This window comes from Pristis pectinata, chromosome 31 (assembly GCF_009764475.1).
Source record: "Pristis pectinata isolate sPriPec2 chromosome 31, sPriPec2.1.pri, whole genome shotgun sequence".
Taxonomy (NCBI): domain Eukaryota; kingdom Metazoa; phylum Chordata; class Chondrichthyes; order Rhinopristiformes; family Pristidae; genus Pristis; species Pristis pectinata.
Window position 1 is genome coordinate 7,676,406 of NC_067435.1, and position 19,563 is coordinate 7,695,968.

Consider the following 19,563-nt stretch of genomic DNA (forward strand, 5'->3'; position numbering starts at 1 on the left):
AATTTGGGCATTCGTAACCCAGGGACTGCCTATACTTTCACAGTCACCATTACTGACAATAGCTTATTTCTTGTACTTATATTTCATTAACTGAATTTAAAATTGTTAGTTACCATGGTAGTTGGCTCTGGATGTTAGTTTAGTAACTTAACCACTCTGTTTCCGTGACATCCAGGTGATTAATTTTTGATGGCCAGTGAGCCACAGAGGGCATTTTGTGACCGTAGGTTGAAACTTGACAACGCCTCAAGTCATAGAGTCACACAGCACGGAAACTGGCCCTTCGGCCCAACTGGTCCATGCCGACCGAGATTCCCATCTAAGCTAGTCCCATTTGCCTGCGTTTGGCCCATATCCCTCTAAACCTATCCACTGGTATTACTGTGTTTCTCTGTGGCGAAGAGCAAGAGCCAAGGAGCCCGGAGCCTTACCTAGGTGACCTGGGAGTGGTGAATGAGGCCGTGGAAGGGTTGGTGATGTGCTGGTCAGAATCAAGCTTTTCCTGTTGCTGGTTCGACAACTGCAGAGAAACAACAAACACACAACGGAATCATAACCATTAATGTCAGCATACAGATAGACATCTCCAAACCCGTTGGCTGAGTGCATTATAAACATAGGAATACTGAAAACAGAGCAGGAATACGCCACTTGGTTCTTCAAGCCTGCTCTGCCGTTCAGTATGATTGTGGCTCATCATCCAAGTTCAGTCCCTGTACCTGCTTTCCCCTTTTGCCTTGATCTCTCGAACCTTAAGAAATATATCTAGCTTTTATTAAAATATATTTAATGAATATATATAATGATTTAAGGACGCCTGCCACGCTAGCCGTTCCCTTTCCTCTCTTCTACCTTCTGGGAGAAGATACAGGAGCTCAAAAGCCTGGACACCCAGACTTAAGAACAGCTTCTTCCTCACTGCTGTCAGCCTCCTGAACCAATCACCTCCTTTACATCCCCTTCCTGGTTGTGCTGCCACATTCTTGGACTCTTAGTTCTACCTCTCTGGATTACTCTGTTATTGTCACGTCAGCATTTCTTTTTGCACTACTTCAGATCGCACTATAGTTTTTGCACCATTCTGCTGTTGTGCACTTGTATTTATTATTACCATGTATATTGTTTACTCTGTGAGCTTCATTCGAGCAAGGAATTTCATTGCACCCTGGTGTATTTGACAATAAACCAATCTGAGTCTAGCTTCAGATGCTTTCTGTGGGACAGAATTGCACAGGTTCACCTCGCCACTCTAAGGGAGAAGAAATTTCTCCTCATCTCAGCCATATATGGTTTACCCCTTTTCCTTAGACGGTGACCCTTTGTCCTGGTCTCCCCTGCCATTAGGAGCATCCTTACTCATCTCCTCTGTTCAGCCCTGTTAGAATTTTGTAGGTTTCTATGAGATCCCCTCTTGTTCTAGGTCTTGCAACTGTGATCCTTATTGACACATCCTCGTTCATACATTAGTCCTGTCAAGCCAGGAATCAGCCTGGTGAACCTTCACTGCACTCTCTTCATAGCACATACCTGAGAAATTATCTTCCTCAGATAAGGAGACCAAAAGCACACAAAATACTCAAGGTGTGGTCTTACGAAGATTCTGCATAACTGCAACAAGACATCCCTGTTTTTCACTTTGAAGGTCAACAAACCATTTGCCTTCTTAACTACCTGCTACAGTCGCATGTTTACCTTCAGCAACTGATGCACAAGGTCTCCCTCTTTCCCATTCTATTGTTGTTCAGATAATAATATTGCTTAAGCAAAAAACAAACTGCTGGAGGAGCTCAGCAGGTCAAGCAGCAACTTCTATTGACGCTCCATAGAAAGCATCCTATCTGGATGCATCACGGCTTGGTACGGCAACTGCTCTGCCCAGCACTGCAAGAAACTGCAGAGAGTAGTGGACATAGCCCAGCCTCCCCTCCATGGACTCTGTCTATACCTCTCGCTGCCTTGGTGAAGCAGCCAGCATAATCAAAGACCCCACCCACCCGGGACATTCTCTCTTCTCTCCTCTCCCATCAGGTAGAAGATACAGGAGCCTGAGGGCACATACCACCAGGCTCAAGGACAGCTTCTATCCCACTGTGATAAGACTATTGAACGGTTCCCTTATACGATGAGATGGACTCTTGACCTCACAATCTACCTTGTTGTGACCTTGCACCTTATTATCTACCTGCAATGCACTTCCCTGTAGTTACTCTGCACTGTTATTGTTTTTTACCTGTACTACCTCAATGGTTTCTGTGCTAACTCAATGTATATGCACAGTGTAATGAATTGATTTGTATGAACGGTATGCAAGATAAGTTTTTCACTGTACAAGTGACAATAATAAACCAATATCAACTAGTGAATCGAACAGATAGTCATCGTTTCAGGCCAAGACCCTGCATTGGGTCCAGTTTGGGTTTTTCCGCTCAGATTCCAGCACCTGCAGTCTCTCGTGTCTCCAATAATCTGCCTTCACGTTTTTGCCACCAAAAGCTCAACTTTTCCCACATTCTGCCATGTATTTGTCCGCTTGCTCAACCTGTCGAAATCACACTGGAGCTTCTCTGCATTCTCGTCACATTCCCACTGCATACTTGGATAATATAACATTTCATTCCTTCATGTAAGTCAGTAATTTATTTTGAAAATCACTGGGGTCCCAGCATCTGATCCCTGCTATACCTCACCAGTCACTGCCTACCAATTGAATAAAGACCAGTGGCTTCTCTTTTCCCTGTCTGCCATCTAATTCTCCCCCAACATCTCCATAATCTCATGTGCTTCAAGTATGTATTGTTCTGCAGTTCTGCAGAACTCGCTGTTCTGCAGAACCTTATTGAACCTCCTGAAAATTCGCACACCACAAACCCCAGTTTTCCTTTATTACATCCTCAAAAAGTTCCAGTAAGTTTGTCAAGCATGATTTCCCTCTCAGAAATCCATGCTTGATTTTGTCCAAACCTGTCCCTGTTTTCCAAGGGTCTGCTATTACACCTTTGACAATGAACTCCAGCATTTCCCCACTATCATTGCCTGAGTAACAGGTCTAAAGTTCCCTGTTTATTAATTCTCTCCTTTTTTTAAATAACGGGGTGACATTAGTTACCCTCCAAACCCTCGGAACTGCTTCAGAATTTTGGAAAATGACCAGCAAAGCATCTATTATCTGTAGGCCCATTTATTTAAGTGCTCTGGGATGTAGATTAATTTGGCCCAGGGGATTTACCTGCCTTCACTCTTGTCAATTTTCTGGAACACCTTTTCCCAACTATTATTACTTTCACTCAGCTCCTCTCTTTCAATAGAACTTATGTTGTACCTTATTGTCTTCCTGCAGTGCACCTTCTCTGTCGCTGTTACACCTTATTCTGCATTGTGTTATTGCCTTAGCTTGCACCACCTCAATGCACTGTGTAATGAATTGGTCTGTATGAACAATAAGCAAGACAAGTTTTTCACTGTACTTCGGTACATGTGACGAATAATCAACCAATTCCAATTCTTTCCTCAGGAGGCTAAAGAAATTCGGTTTATCCCCTTTGACTCTCACCAACTTCTACCAATGCACCATAGAAAGCATCCTATCTGGATGGATCACGGCTTGGTCTGGCAACTGCTCTGCCCAAGACCGCAAGAAGCTGCAGAGAGTTGTGGACACAGCGCAGCGCATCACGGACACCAGTCTCCCCTCCTTGGACTCTGTCTTTACCTCTTGTTGTCTTGGTGAAGCAGCCAGCATAATCAAAGACCCCACCCACCCGGGACATTCTCTCTACTCTACTCTTCCATTGGGTAGAAGATACAGATGCCTGAGGGCACGGACCACCAGACTTAAGGACAGCTTCTACCCCACTGTGATAAGACTATTGAACAGTTCCCTTATACGATGAGATGGACTATGACCTACGACCTCACGATCTACCTTGTTGTGACTTTGCACCTTATTGCGCTGCACTTTCTCTGTAGCTGTGACACTTTACTCTGTACTGTTATTGTTTTTACCTGTTCTACATCAATGCACTCTGTACTAACTCAATGTAACTGCACTGTGTAATGAACTGACCTGAAAGATCAGTTTGCAAGACAAGTTTTTCACTGTACCTCGGTACAAGTGACAATAATAAACCAATACCAATATTTGTGTGGCAAAACCAAACTATGCATTTAATTAGTCCACCAATTTCTCTTCCCTCATTATAAGTTCCTCCCATTTCTGACTGAAAGGAACAGGAACGAGATAATGAGCTCCTCAAACCTATTCCACCATGGCTGATCAACTCTCTGTTGATACCTGTAGGTAACAAAAATCTTTCGCTTAGAACTTCATCCTATTTGCTCCATTGTTGCATCAGCCCACTATACTCGAGCTCTGAATTATTTTGCATTGAAATCACTGATGAGATTCCATTGTCTGTTCCAAAATCAAAGTCTTCAATATATCGCTATAAGGTGAATTCTTGATCTCCCAATCTACTTTGTTGTGGTCCTTACACTTTATTTGTCTACCTGCACTGCACTTTCTCTGTAACTGCTACACTATATTCTGCATTCTGTTTTCTTTTAACTACCTCGGTGTAATTATGTATGGCATGATCTGGCAAGCAGACAAAACCTTTTCACTGTATCTTGGTACATGTGACAATAATAAACCAATACCAATTCTTAAGGAGTTTGAATTTTCCACACAACTAAGTGAAGAAATTTCTCCACTTCCCATCCTACCCCTTATCCTGAAACAATGCCACGTAGTTCTAGACTGTCCCACCTGGGAAAAAATCCTCTCAGCATCCACCCTCTCAGAATATCCTATGTCTCAATGAGATCTTTTTTTCTGCTAAGTTCCATAGACTCACCACGTTCAATCTTTCCTCACAGGCCAACCCTCTCATCCCAGAAATCAATCCAGTGAATCTGCACGGCACAGTCACATTACTCACCCAGAACAGGGACAAAAGACACAGCAATTAAGACTGCCTCGTTGGTCAGACAAAGCTGTCATCTTAATCATATATCACCAAACTCTAAGCCTTTCTCCTTTCATCGAGCCTCAGATAATTATAATCTCAGTGAGCACTGCCAAGTACCTTAACAAGACTGAAGACCATTCAAGGGAACAAACAAGCCTCCCTAGCATGTAGCAAATAATAACCTCTGCCAGTCTCTCCCTTCAAGGAGACAAATTAATACCTAGCGGATAATGATTATCACAGTGCTGTGTCATGAACACCTTTGAGCTGGATGCGTTTATTAAAGAGAATTAACTCGGAAAGCAGCTCATTAAACTTCAGCTGCAACCCTCCTCCATCCAATGTCAGTTACAAGCCCACCAATCCTTTGTTGCCTTTCAGAAAGCGTTAATTTAATTTGGCCTCCCAAGCTTGCACTTATTGGCTAATGTTGTTTGCTAACCTTGAGGTGCCTAATTCAGTACTTCAACAGCAAGGGGCATTAGCACGTGGGGAGGGGAACTTGCCATTGTCAGAGGGTAGAAGGCTGGACCTTAAGGATGGTGGTCCCAGCAATTAGTAAATTGGTTTATTATTGTCATATGTACCGAAGTACAGTGAAAGACTTTGTTTTGCATCTCATCCATACAGATCGTTTCATCAGTACATTGAGGTAGTACAAGGGAAAACGATAACAGAATGCAGAATAAAGTGTTACAGTTACAGGGAAAGTGCAGTGCAGGCAGACAATAAGGTACAAGGTCATAACAAGGTAGATTGTGAGGTCAAGAATCCACCTTAACGTCCTCTTGGTCCGTTCAATAGTCTTATAATGGTGGGAAAGAAGCTGTCCTTGAGCCTGGTGGTACGTGATTTCAGGCTTTTGTATCTTCTGCCTGATGGGAGTGGGGAGAAGAGAGAACGTCCAGGGTGGGAGGGGTGTCTGATTATGTTGGCTGCTTTACCGAGGCAGCAAGAAATGTCGACAGAGTTTGTGGAGGGGAGGCTGATTTTCGTGATGTGCTGAACTGTGTCCTCAATTCTCTGCATTTCCTTGCGGTCTTGGGCAGAGCAGTTGCCGTGATGCATCCGGATAGGGTGCTTTCTGTGGTGCATCTATAAAAATTGTCCAGTTGCAGTTGGCTAATCAGTGGGTGCCCAGGGAAAATGAGCAGGGCGGGCAACTCATTGTACATTGGCCAGATTGGTGCTCAAACCATAGAGATGTTTCTTAGGCTGTGTCAGAAATACTGGGGCCACCGATTAGATGAATTGTAGAATGAGCAGCAGCCTTCTTCTTCTCTGTGAGTTGCTCAGTCCATCCCCTGTGTAAAGGATCCAGAACTAAAGCCTCCAGAGAAACAATTCCAACATCTGGACTGAGAACCAGGCTGGACTGCCCATTGGGGTTCAAGTGCAGCAGTTCGATGACTGGGCAGCCTTGCCTACGAGATAGAGCTGGAATGGTGAGGGTCTTAGAGATGTGATATCCACCTGAAAATTACTGAATAAGCATTTACTAATACATTAACGCACTTTAGCAGATATGAACATGTGGTGTTGATATGTTTTTAGTTTTGTTTTAGGGATGTTTTATACACTATTTTAGATATTTACTGTTCTCTTTGCTGCACTGATATGAGCTGGTGAGAAACAGTATTTCGTTTTTTTTGTGTATGAAAATACTCAGAGAAATGACAATAAAGTAAATCTTCAATCTTGAATCTTGAAATAGGGTACCCCCATCTACAAGACAGGGACCCTCGTATTCTTTAATGAGTGTTGAGCAGACACTCTCTGGTATGATTTATGTTCCCACTTATCACCCTCCAACACCTGTCTCCACCTTCACCCTCCCTCCATCTCACTCCATTTGCCTTCTTTCTGTCTACCTCCACCTACCCCTGACTCCCAACTCAACCCCTCTCCCTCCTCCACCTGCCCATCATCCTTCACCCTCCATGGTCCACCAATTACCTACTGATCCCATCCCATCCCTCGTCCTCTTCTTTTTCTGTTTATACCGTTTCTTGCACTATTTGTGCTTGCACAATTTTTTTGTCTGCATTTATTGTACGTCTCCTGTTTTACGTATGCCCTCTGTTGTGCGAGTCTGGGGGAAACGACATTTCGTTCCTCCACGTGTCTTTATAGCATATGGATGAATGACAATAAAGTAACTTGAACTTGAACTTGAAATCTAGAATGCCACAAACACTCCCAACTGTTTCAACCCAAAACGTCGACAATTCCTTTCCTCCCACAGGTGCTGCTCGACCTGCGGAGTTCTTAAAGCAGATTGTTTGTTGTCCCAAAATCACTATTACACAGTAGTTACACAAAATAATCCCTGAACAACTTCTAGTCTATTGAGTCAGTCAGTTCAACTGCTATCAGACAAGGGAATTGGCTTGCTGTTAGCATCTAGTGCTCCTCAAGACCTCAGCAAAACAAGGCAGGGGTAATCAACAATTCAAAATGATTTGCACAAATGCAAAACACCAAGGGGGCCCGTTGGCTTATCCTTCCAGACAAGAGCATAAGGACTGGGAGTAGGACCAGACTTTTTAAACTTCTGTATCGCTCTGGTGGTCAATCGCTGACCTTTTACTTCAGCACCACTTTCCTGCCCTAAGCCGGTATCCCTTGATTGCCTTAATCTGTAAAAAATTCTACTGATCTCTATCTTGGATATAGACAGTGACTGAGCGTCCACAGACCTCGTAGTCAGTGAATTGCAAAAATTCACTGCCCTCTGAGTGAAGATATTTCTTCTCTGTTCTCAATAGCCAACCACTTATCTCAAGACTGTGATCCCTGACTCTTACCTCCCCAGCCAAGCTAAACATCAACTCTATATCTACCCTGTAAAGCCCCATAAGAACGTGATCACCTCCCATTTTGCTAACCTCTGTAGAGTGTAGAGCAAGACACAAAATGCTGGAGGAACACAGCGGGTCAGGTATCTATGGAGGGAAATGGACAGTCAATGTTTCAGGTCTAGACCCTTCATCTATGATCTTTTTGAATGGCAGAGCAGGCCCAACAGGCTAGATGGCTTACTCCTATCTCTTATATTTTTATCTAGACCAGATAATGGGTCTCGACCTGAAAAGTCCAGATGAAGGGCCTCGACCCAGAATGTTGATTGTCCATTTCCCTCCACAGATGCTGCTTGACCCGCTGAGTTCCTCCAGCGTTTTGTGTGTTGCTCCAGATTCCAGCATCTGTAATCTCTTGTGTCTCCACAGAGTGTAGGCCCAGTCTGTGTAATCTATCCTCATCCAATAACCCCCTCACCCTTCATTCTCCATCATCAAAGCCTCCCTCCCCTATCCCTGGAATCAATCTGGTGAATGTTTGCTGCAGTCCGTCCACCGTAATATTCCAGGTGCCGTCTCATCAGTGAGAAGGAAGTGAGAGAAAGGAGAAAGAAAGAATCTTACAGGTAGACAGGAGGGAGGGGTGGACAGGAGGGAGGGAAGGACGGGAGCGAGAGGAGGGCGGGAGCGAGAGGAGGGCGGGAGCGAGAGGAGGGCGGGAGCGAGAGGAGGGCGGGAGCGAGGGAAAGGCAGGAGGGAGGGCAGAAATGAAGGACAGGCAGGGGAAGAGGGGAGGGAAAACAGACAAACAATCGTGTCTCTAGAGCATATCTTCTTGGCTCAGAACGTCCCACTACACTTACAGCCTATGTGGATGTAGTTACTGTGACAATATGGAAAACAACATGAACTTGCTTGCACATAACCTCCCAAAAGAAACACTGTGATAATAATCAAAGAATCTGCCTGTTCTGGTCCTCGTGGGACGACTGGACACCAAGGATGGCATCCTTGGTCTTTTACACCTGCTCTGAGAGGCAACACCTCTGACGGGCCAGGGTTCCCTCAGACCGGCCAATGTCAATCTTGATGTTGTAACTGGAAGTCAGGCGGCATCTGTGGAGGAAAATGGACGGCCAGTTTCAAGTCCACACCCTTCATCTGGACTGAAAGAGGAGAGGGGAGATAGACAGTATAAAAAGCTGAGGGGAAGAGGTGGAGCAAGAGCTGGCAAGCGATAGGTGGATCCAGGTGAGGAGGGCTGATAGGCAGGTGAAAACGGAGAGTGGAAAATAGCGCTAGATGGTGGGAGGTGGTGGGAGGAGGAGATAAAGATGCTGGAATCTGATAGGAGGGGGAGCATGGAATCAAATGAGGGAGGTGAGGAGGGTAGATGGGAACAGGGGGAGGGGACCCAGTGGGAGGAGTGTGTGTGGGTGATGGGCAGATGGAGGGGAAAGAAACAGGGTGATGGGGACTGGGGTGATTGTAGGAAGAAGAACTGGGTCTTATGACTGGGACCTGATCAGCTCCAACTAGCTCTCTGGGCATTTCCAGTTAATTCGCCCACCACATAAACAGCAGCAGCAGAAACAGCCAGGGCTACAATCACTCAGTGAACTGCTATCAGCAGAGTTCCGCTGCCCCTTTTTAATCCGAGGTATTTACAGGACAATTAAGCATTTGAAAAAGTGACAATGAGTTTATTAACATAGAGCTAAATGCATTCAGTGAATGCCCAGCACTCACACTTCAAATTAAAATTGGCCTCATTAACTGCCCACGATGCACAACAGGTTCATCCACATGAATAGGGGAGCACCTGACACTGTGAACAGCCTCCGCTTCTAAGTACCTAATACATTCTGATGAAGAGTCATCGATTTAAACTGTTAACCCTATTTCTCTCTCCACAGACGCTGCCAGGCCTGTGGAATATTTCCAGTGTTTTCTGTTTAATCTTTAGATCTGGAAAGAGGAGGGCTGACAGCTGCAGAAAAGATCGACAAGGATGAAACCAGAACTGAAAGGTTATGTTCAGTAGGAAAGAGTAAACAAGTGGGAGCTCTTTATTCTGTAGAGAAGGCCAAGGAGTGATCTAATCGTGTAGAAGTCAAAGCCAAACTGGAGTTTACTGTCACATGCATGAGTACATCTTTCTACAGGTGCAAAAAGCTTAGCAGCATCACAAGCACATAGCATCGGAGACACAACATTCAGAAGGAAAACATAAATTAAACATAAATTATACAAAATTATACGAGAAAGAACACGATTAGAACAAAAAAGGGTCTATTGTAATGCAAAGTGGTCAAAATGGTCACAGTGTTACTATACTGAGGTAGTGGTTAGGGTTGTGCAGGTTGGTTCAAGAACCAAATGGTTGAAGGGAAGTAGCTGTTCTTGAACCTGGTGGTGCGGGACTTCAGGCTTCTGTACCTCCTGCCCAACAGTAGCTGTGAGAGAATGGCATGGCCTGGATGGTGGGGATCTTCGATGATGGATGTTGCCTTCCTGAGGCAGTATGTAGATACTACCGATGGTGGGGAGTGTTGTGCCTGTGATGTATTGGGCAGAGTCCACTACTCTCTGCAGCTTCTTATATTCCTGCGCCCTCGAATTGCCGTACCAAACTATTATGCAACTAGTCAGGATACTTTCAACAGTACATCTGTAGAAGTTTGTTAGAGTGTTCAGTGACAAGATGAATCTCCTTAACCTTCTAAGAAAGGAAAGACGCTGGTGTGTCTTCCCTGTAATTGCATCTATGTGCTGGGCCCAGGACAGGTCACCCTGTCTGTTTTTAAGATCACGAAGGATTTGATAGTCATAGAGATATTTTTGGGGAATCAAAATTACCACCAGAGAGCAGTTGTTCCAAACAGCCTGAACCAGCACCTTGTGTTGTCTTTATGTTCTAGGCTCTGAGGTGCCAGGTGATCTGTGTCAGCATACTGTAGAAGTCATCTGTGCCCTTCAGCTGGCTGTGGAGGGTATCAATAGTCTGATGCTGTGTGTTTCTCAGCCAGACAGATGGCATCCGAGGCTTTCACAGCTGGGCCAGTTTTTGTCCTCATTCAAAGGTCGAGCTCTGGCACTTCCTTGCTGGAGCATTCCAAGCCACTAAAACCTCTTGTCCTCTTCCAGTTCTGGCCCCTTGTACATCTCTAATTTTAATCACTCCTCCACTGCTGGCAGTGCGTTCAGCAGTTGATGCCTTGAATTCTGGAATTCCCTCCTTAAATCTCTGTCACCTTCTCCCCCTTTAAGATGCTTGATATAACCCACAGCTTTGACCAAGACTTTCCTCACCTAATCCTGCCTTCCACAACTCAGTTGAATTTTATTTGATAATCGCTCCTCTTAAGCTCCAAGGGATATTTCACTGTGTTGAAGGCACTATATAAATGCAAACTGCAGGTTCATTGCATGATAATCAGAAATGGGAATCTTGGGCCGATTCTCCTTCTGCTGAGCTGACACTGTGGTCCCGGATGACACTGTCAATGTCATGTTCACCATGGATAAATCTAGGAGCTTTCGTTCCCTGAACAGGTCAGCATAAGATCGTGTGTGTGTGTGTGTGTGTGTGTGTGTGTGTGTGTGTGTGTGTGTGTGTGTGTGTGTGTGTGTGTGTGTGGGGTGCATGTGTTAGAGATTGCAAGTGTATGCACAAGGGAGTACATGTGAGTGAATGTACCTGTATTTCTGAGAGTATATGAATATTTGTACAAGTATTTGTGTGCGGGCCCATCTGTGTGTGTGTATATATGTGTGTGTGTGTGTGTGTGTGTGTGTGTGTGTGTGTGTGTGTGTGTGAGATAACATGAGGTGAATGAGTGCCTGTGTATGTATTTCTGAGCAAGAGTGAGTGCCACTTATTTGTGTGTGTGTGTGTGTGTGTGTGTGTGTGTGTGTGTGTGTGTGTGTGTACACGTGCGCATGAGGCAATATGAGTGTGAGTCCACGTCCACATGACTGTGAGCAAAAGTATAAAATGTGTGGCTGTTTTGTGTCACATCTAGGTTTGTGTGTATATGTGCATACATCTGTTTGTGTGTGTGGTGTGTGTGTTGTGTGCCTGTGCGTACCTGCGTATAAATAAGTGTGCATCTTTTCTGCTTCTCTCAGTTCTTCATCACCAGCATCCTTCCAACTGTAACTGTTCCCTTTTACCAAAGGTCTACATTTAGACAATAGACAATAGGAGCAGAAGTAGACCATTCGGCCCTTTGAGTCTGCACCGCCATTTTGAGATCATGGCTGATCCTCAACAATCAATATCCTGTTCCTGCCTTGTCCCCATATCCCTTGATTCCCCTATCTATAAGAAACCTATCTAGCTCCTTCTTGAAAGTGCCCAGAGAATTGGCCTCCACTGCCCTCCGAGGCAGTGCATTCCACAAATTCACAACCCTCTGGGAGAAGTTTTTCCTCACCTCTGTCCTAAATGGCCTAGCCCTTATTCTTAAATCATACCCCCTGGTCCTGGACTGCCCCAAACATCTGGAACATATTCCTGTCTCTATCTTGTCCAATCCCTTAATAATCCTGTATGTTTCAATCAGATCCCCTCTCAATCTTCTCAATTACAGCGTGTACAATCCCAGTCTCTCCAACCTCTCAGCATAAGACAGTCCCGATATCCCCTGAATTAACCTCGTAAACCTATGCTGCACGGCCTCTATAGCCAGGATATCCTTCCTTAACCCTGGAGACCAAAACTGTACACAATACTCCAGGAGTGGTCTCACCAGGGCCCTGTACAAATGCAAAAGAATCTCTTTGCTTTTGTACTCAACTCCCCTTGTAATACAGGCCAACATTCCATTAGCCTTCATCACTGCCTGCTGCACTTGCTCATTCACTTTCAGTGACTGATGAACAAGGACTCCTAGATCCCTTTGTATTTCCCCCTTACCTAACTCCACACCATTCAGATAATAATCCGCCTTCCTGTTCCTGCTCCCAAAGTGGAGAACCTCACACTTATCCACATTAAACTTCATCTGCCAAGTATCTGCCCACTTAGCCAACCTATCCAAATCACCTTGAATTCTCCTGACTTCCTCTACACATGTCACACTGCCACCCAACTTTGTATCATCAGCAAACTTGCTAATGTTATTCACAATTTAAAGGGAAAGGCCTGCATCTCCAGGCTGCCTTTCATGACCTCAGGACGTGTCTGAATGCTTCACAACTAGAGAAGTACTTTTTAAATTGCAGGAAATGCCACCAGCCAATTTGAACACAGAAAAGTTCCCATATACACCAAGACAGATCATCCATTTTAATGGTGCCAACCGCAGAATGAATTTTGGCCCAGATCATTGCAGTGGGCACATGTGGCCTTAGTTTAACTTCTCATCCAAACAAGAGCACCTTTGACAGTTCAGCACTCCCTTAGCACTGCACCATGTCAGCTTGGAGCACGTGACATAATGCCTAGAGGTTGAGGAGGCTTTGAGCCCATGACCTTTGACCTGGGAGTCAAGGTGCTAATCACTCAGCCACGGCTGTAAACGGTTTCCGTTATTACCCTTCACTTCTCCCCCCAAAGCAAGAGAATGAAATGCTGCATCATGAAGGAAAGTGTACAAAATGATCTTGATCTGACAGGAAATTAAAGGACAACACACATCAGGCGCCTCTGGGTACAATCTGTCAAACATACTTTCACATCTTATATTCTCCGTTTTATCCTCTGATTTCATTCCAGCTGCACTGAAATCAAAGTGAGATATACCTCACTTGGTAATTCTGTGATGTTATCGTCTGTTCTAGCCTGAGCTGTATTAAAATGATTGATACCTTGAGTGGGTGGGTTGTCTTAAGAGGAAAGATTGAACAAGCTCGGCTTGTATAGAAGAGTGAAAGTAAACCGAATTAAAGTATTTAAAATCTTGGGGGTTCTTGACAAGATGGATGTGGGGTGAATGTTTCCTCTTGTGGAAGAATCTAGAAGAGGTCATTTTTAAAAATAAGAAGCGAGGTGAAACTTTGGGGGCAGCGCAGTGATGCAGTTAGTAGAGTCATCGAGTTATACAACAACAGGCCTTTTGGCCCAACTTGTCCATGCCGACCAAGGTGCCTACCCGAGCTAGTCTCATTTGCTTGCATTTGACCCATATCCCCCCAAACCTTTCCTATCCGTCTAAATGCCATCTAAAAGAGGCACACTCATTCATACGCAGGTATGCACAGGTGTACACACACACACACACACACACACACAAACAGATGTATGCAAACAGTCACACAATTTTATACTTTTGCTTTCTTGTCTAAATGCCTTTTAAACGTCATAATTGTACCTGCCTCTACCATTTCCTCTAGCAGTTTGTTCCATATACCCACCAATGCCTGAATGAAAAAGTTGCCCCTCAGGTCCCTTTTAAATCTTCCCATGTGTGCCCTCTAGTTTTTGGCTCACTTCCCCTGGGAAAAAGACTGTGTGCATTCACCCTATCTACGCCCCATGATTTTATACACAAGGTCACCCATCATAGTGTTTCTCATCTTGATTCCAGCATCTGCAGTCCTTTGTTTCCCACCCCTCAGTCTCCTCTGCTCCAGGGAAAAAGTCCCAGCCTATCCAAGTCACTCCTCATGACTCAAGCCCTCCAATCCTGGTAACATCCTTGTGAATCGTTTCTGCACCCTTTCCAGCTTAATGACATCCTTCCTATCACTTGGCAACCAGACGTGCACGCAACATAGAACTGGAGTCTCACAGCACCGGCAGCCTGGTTCAATCTTGACCGCCGCTGCCTGTGTGGAGTTTGCACGTTCTCTCTGTAACTGCGCGAGTTTCCTCCGAGATCCCAGAGACATGCATGTCGGCAGATAATTAGCTATTGTGAACTGCTCCTGGTCTGTAGGCAAGTTGTAGATCTGGGAGAAGTTGTGGGGATTACTGTAGAATTAGTAGAAATGGGCCCTTGATGGTTGGCAGGTACTCTGTGGGCTGAATGGCCTGTTTCTGCACTGTGGGTGACTCTATGACTGTGGCTTTTGCCTCTGAGGATCAATGGTCTTTGGCCAGGGGAAGTGGAGGAAGCAGGTACGATAGCAACATTTAGACAGGCAGGGAATGGAGGGATATGGATCAAATGCAGGGAGGTGGAATTAGTTTGGATTGGCATCATGATCCGCACAGACACTGTGGGCTGAAGGGTCTGTTCCTGTCGTGTGCTGGTCTCTGTTCTAAGCAGAATCCTTGAATATTTTTAAGGTAAAAGTAAGACAGATTCTTGATAAGCAAGGATCAGGGAGATGGAAGGTTACCACGGGTCGAATGGAATGAGGAGTTGGGGTTACAATCAGATCAGACGTGTGGAAATATTCCATGCACATGGGAAGGATATGGTTGCACTGGAGAGAGTGCACAGAAGATTTGCCAGGATGTTGCCTGGATTGGAGGACTTTAGTCATGGGCAAATCTTGCCTTCACTGGAGCAGAGGAGGCTTGAGGGGTGACCTGACAAGTCCGAGAGGTTGTCACTCTGACCTTCCACTCCACTGCCAGACTCACCAATGTGCACTGACCTAATACAGAAGGTTTGGAGGCAGTAGCTTGTCCAGGATGACTTGAATGGAGTCTCATACCCTATGGAAAAAGGTGAATACAGGCAAGTAAACCCAGAAAATGCTGAAACACTCAGCGAGTCATTTGTGGAAAGAAGAGAGTTCTTGTTTCACCTCCCAGTCCCTTTGTCAGAACAGGTTCTCCAAGTAAAACATTGACCTCTTCTCCCTCCACAGAAGCTGCCTGACCCACTGAGCATTTCCAGCATCTTGTTTTTATTTCAGACTTCCTACATCCGCAGTTTCTTTTTGATTGCAGGCAAGCGTACTGCTTAATGTTGTTAATTATTTGTAAGGGTTCAAAGCATTTTAAATAATCTTATAGGTATTGTTGTTTAACTTTGTAAATTGTTTTATTTCTTTTAATGTTTAAATCCAGATCAATAGTTTTAAAAAACCATCGACTGTTGGAGACGTTTGCAAATTTATGAACTGCCAAAGGGCCAGGGCCCAGAATCTGTCACCCGAGGCCTGGTCCTGCTCCTTCTCAGAGAACACCTGGGGTGCAGTAAGGCAGCTCATTTGACCTTGCTCATCCAGACAAGGTAAGCTTAGGCAGGCAGGGACCATGCGTGGCGAGTCTGGAAAGTAGGCCAAGTCCAGCAAAATCCAGTCTATTATGATAAATGAGTAAATACTTGGTGCAAGGTAGGCTTCTGAAGGTGTTTCATGCACATAGGATGGAAACAGGCCCTTCAGCTCATCTCGTCCATGCTAACCAAATGGATGTGATTGCGCTGGAGAGAGTGAAGAGGAGATTCACCAGGATGTCGCCTGGATTGGAGTTCTTTAATTATCAGGGTAGGTTGGATAGGTTGGACTTGTTTTCCCTGCAGCAAAGGAGGTTCAGGTGTGACCTGATAGAGGTATATAAGATCATGAGAGGCAATAAATAGGGTAGACATTCAAAACCTTTTTCCCATGGCATGTATCAAAAATAAAAGGGCATAGGTTTAAGGCGAGAGGAAGGAGTTTTAAAGGGATTTCTTTTTTCCCCACAGAGAGTGGTTGATATCAGGAATGCACTGTTAGAGGAGGTGGAATCAGATATAATCACTACACTTCAGAGGCATTTAGGCAGACGATGTAAATAGGGAAGGCATAGAAGGATACGGTCCTAGTGTGGGCAAATGGGATTTATGTTGGGTAAAAAGGTCAGCATTAACGTGATGGGCTGAAGAGCCTCTGTGCTGTACAACTCCTGCACATTTTCCTTTATTCCCACCTGGGTGTAGTGGGCATAGCCGGAATTTATCAGCCATCTTCTCACTGCATCAGCAGAGGTACTGGTGAAACACCTTCTTGAACTGCTGCAGTCTGCGTGCTGAAAGTACTCTCGAGCTGCTGACAGGAGGCTCAGATTATTTTAATGAACAAGCAGAGCTAAAACAGTCATGGACATGGTAGGTGCACAGGTTCCAAATTCTACAGATGCTCTGGAGGGTCTCCAAGGGATACAAGGTCCTGAACAAGCCTCAGCATTTGCTTCCCTGTAGATAAGAGAAATCCTCTTCCATCTGAACCCACACTGGAGTCTGAGGATTCTGTCACCTTCATATTCAGTTCCAAAGCTAACTCTGTGTAACCTACATCAGGAATTAATTTCTGTAATGTGGACAACAAATTTTATTGTCCGTCCTTAATTCCCTCGGGAAGGTGGTGGTGAGCCACCTTCTTGAACCACTGTCTGAGTTCACCAGAAGGATAAGCAATCCAACATCAGTGTTCTCTCCCAGGTCGATACCCCTATCACTGAGGCATTAGTGACACTCGGTCAACTGTGTAGGGATGAACATGTCATTCACAAGTCCGACACCGGACTCCCAAAACAGACCCCCTACTCTGAGCTGTCAGATGGAGAGATGATTCAAGGATGTGCTCAAAGCCTCAGTGAAGAAATGTAATGTCCTCACTGACCCCTGTGAATCCCTGTCCCACAACAATTCAAAGTGGAGAAGGAATGCACTGAGCATCAGAATACAGAAGCCCTGTGTAAGTGGGAGAAAGGGGCACACCACCCTACAAACTATCGACCTGCCCAGCACGTCAGGTGTCTCCTGCCCCATCTGTGGAAAAGTTTGTGGTTCCAGCATTGGCTTCATCAGCCACCTTAGAACCCAGAAAACTGGAAGGGAAGCAAGTCATCCATTTTATAGGGACTTCCTAAGAAGTTTGAGAAAAACAAGGATGGTGACCAGAGCTGTTGGGTAGGAAGTTCCAAGATTTACACCTGATAATGAAGGAACTTGTGGGTTTGGGAGTTGCTGTGGAAGCCTTATCAAGTTGCTGCAATGCAACTTTCGTTGGTTCACACTGCAGCTACAACATGATGGTGGTAACAGAAGTGGATATTTAAGGTTATGGATGGGGTGTCAGTCTATATTGGCATTTGCAGAACACTTTTAAGGCTTTCTCCCTGGGGTGATTTAATGATTAATTACAGGGGAGCTTAATAAAAATTATTGTACTGAAAACAATCCATCAATTGCCTGGCATTACTTTGAAAACTTCTGAAGTTGTATGCCAAATGCAAAAACCAAGGTGTACAAAGTAAGATCCCACAATCAGGCCAGTAATTATGACCAGTTCATCTGATTTTTCAGGGTTTTTCAGGAAACCCATCATGGAATGAGAATGTCTCCAGAAAAGCCAGCATTTATACCCCATCCCTCATTGATCCTGATCTGAAAGGCTTGCTTAGAATTAGCTACCTGGCTGGGGTCTGGTGGCACACATCGGGCAGAGAGGATTTTGTAATAGTTTGATGGTTTCACCATTACTGAGATTTTCAGTTTATTCTTGATTTACTTAATTACTGCTAGCTGTTACGGTGGGCTTTAACTCATTGACTAGATCTGGTGCTGGATACCAGTATCACAACGGTAGCCTACCTCCTTATGTTGGATAAGAGGTGACAGTAGGCAGGTTGATATACCTTTAGCACATCTGTTTGTCTCCCTCCCAGAGCCACGAAAGGGTTTCCCATGACATTATCCTCAGCCCAAAGCCCCCTGTTTAATGGACCATCCTCCACTAGTTCCTACATCTCCACGATTCCAAACTCAGCATTCTAAAGGGATTGTTCCTTCTGCATCTCCCTGGTCCATTCAAAATTCCCAGCCCCTTCCCAACCACTTATCTGTGAAACCGCACTCCTTCCTGCCATCCAGGTCACCCAAACGCTCTTTCAAGGTGAAGCACACACTTACTTGTACTACTTCTGAAGTAGTATCCTTAATTGGGGAGACCAAATGCAAAATGGGTGATCACTTTGCAGAACAGCTCCACATAAGAGTGAGTGATCACCAGCTCCTAGATGTCTGCTTTAATTCTCCAACTCACTCCTTTCTGTTTATAGCTTCCTCTAATGTTCCAATGAAGATCAGCAAACATCACTTCATTTTCCAATTAAACACATCATTGCTTTACAGATGCCACAGTGATTTCAGTTAACTGTTCTGAGCAATCATTTGTTTCGTCATGTGCCCCATTCTTACCAACTTTTGCCCTGGACCATCGTTGCACATCCTTTCACCTCTCCTACTTTCCAGCTTCCCAGTTTATCTTTTCCCCTTCTGCTCTACATCGTAACTTATTTATCCCCAATTTTTCTCTGGTCCTGTTAAGAGCACATCCCAGCCAAAATGTTAACTTCAGATTCCAACCTCCATGATATTGTACCAGATGATCACCCCCACCCCCCCTCACGTGAAACCCACTCTCCTCCCTTCCTCATCTGCCCATCACCTCCCTCACCTGAATACACCCATCACCTGCCAGTTCTTGGTCCACCCTTCCCCATCTTTTTACATTGGCTATCTCCCCTCTTGACTCCTCCATAGATGCTGCCTGACCCACTGAGTTCCTCCAGCTCCTTTGTGTGTTGCTCCAGATTTCCAGCATCTGTAGTTTGAGGAGATTCAGTAGGTCACCAAAGACCCTTGCAAATTTCTACAGACGTACAGTGGAGAGCATTCTGACTGGTTGCATCACCGCCTGGTATGGAGGCTCCAATGTGCAGGATCAAAAGAGGCTGCAGAGGGTTGTAGACTCAGCCAGCTCCATCACAGACACAAACTTCCCCACCATCGAGGACATCTTCAAGAAGCAGTGCCTCAAGGCAGTGGCATCCATCATGAAGGACCCTCACCACCCAGGACATGCCCTCTTCTCGTTACTACCATCGGGGAGGAGGTACAGGAGCC

The 19,563-nt window shown here is 45.0% G+C and overlaps 1 protein-coding gene across 4 annotated transcripts in view; it reads right to left on the reverse strand.

Annotated features, from left to right (window-relative positions):
* LOC127584828 (microtubule-associated serine/threonine-protein kinase 1-like) overlaps positions 1 to 19,563 on the reverse strand; it is a 178,621-nt gene that overhangs the window by 96,751 nt on the left and 62,307 nt on the right. For all 4 annotated transcript variants that reach the window (XR_007958439.1, XM_052041790.1, XM_052041791.1 and 1 more), the window contains one exon: positions 432 to 520. Coding sequence is in view for 3 of the 4 variants with exons in the window: in XM_052041790.1 (XP_051897750.1) it covers positions 432 to 520 (89 nt within the window). In the remaining variant the exon portion in view is untranslated. The remainder of the gene's footprint in view (positions 1 to 431; positions 521 to 19,563) is intronic.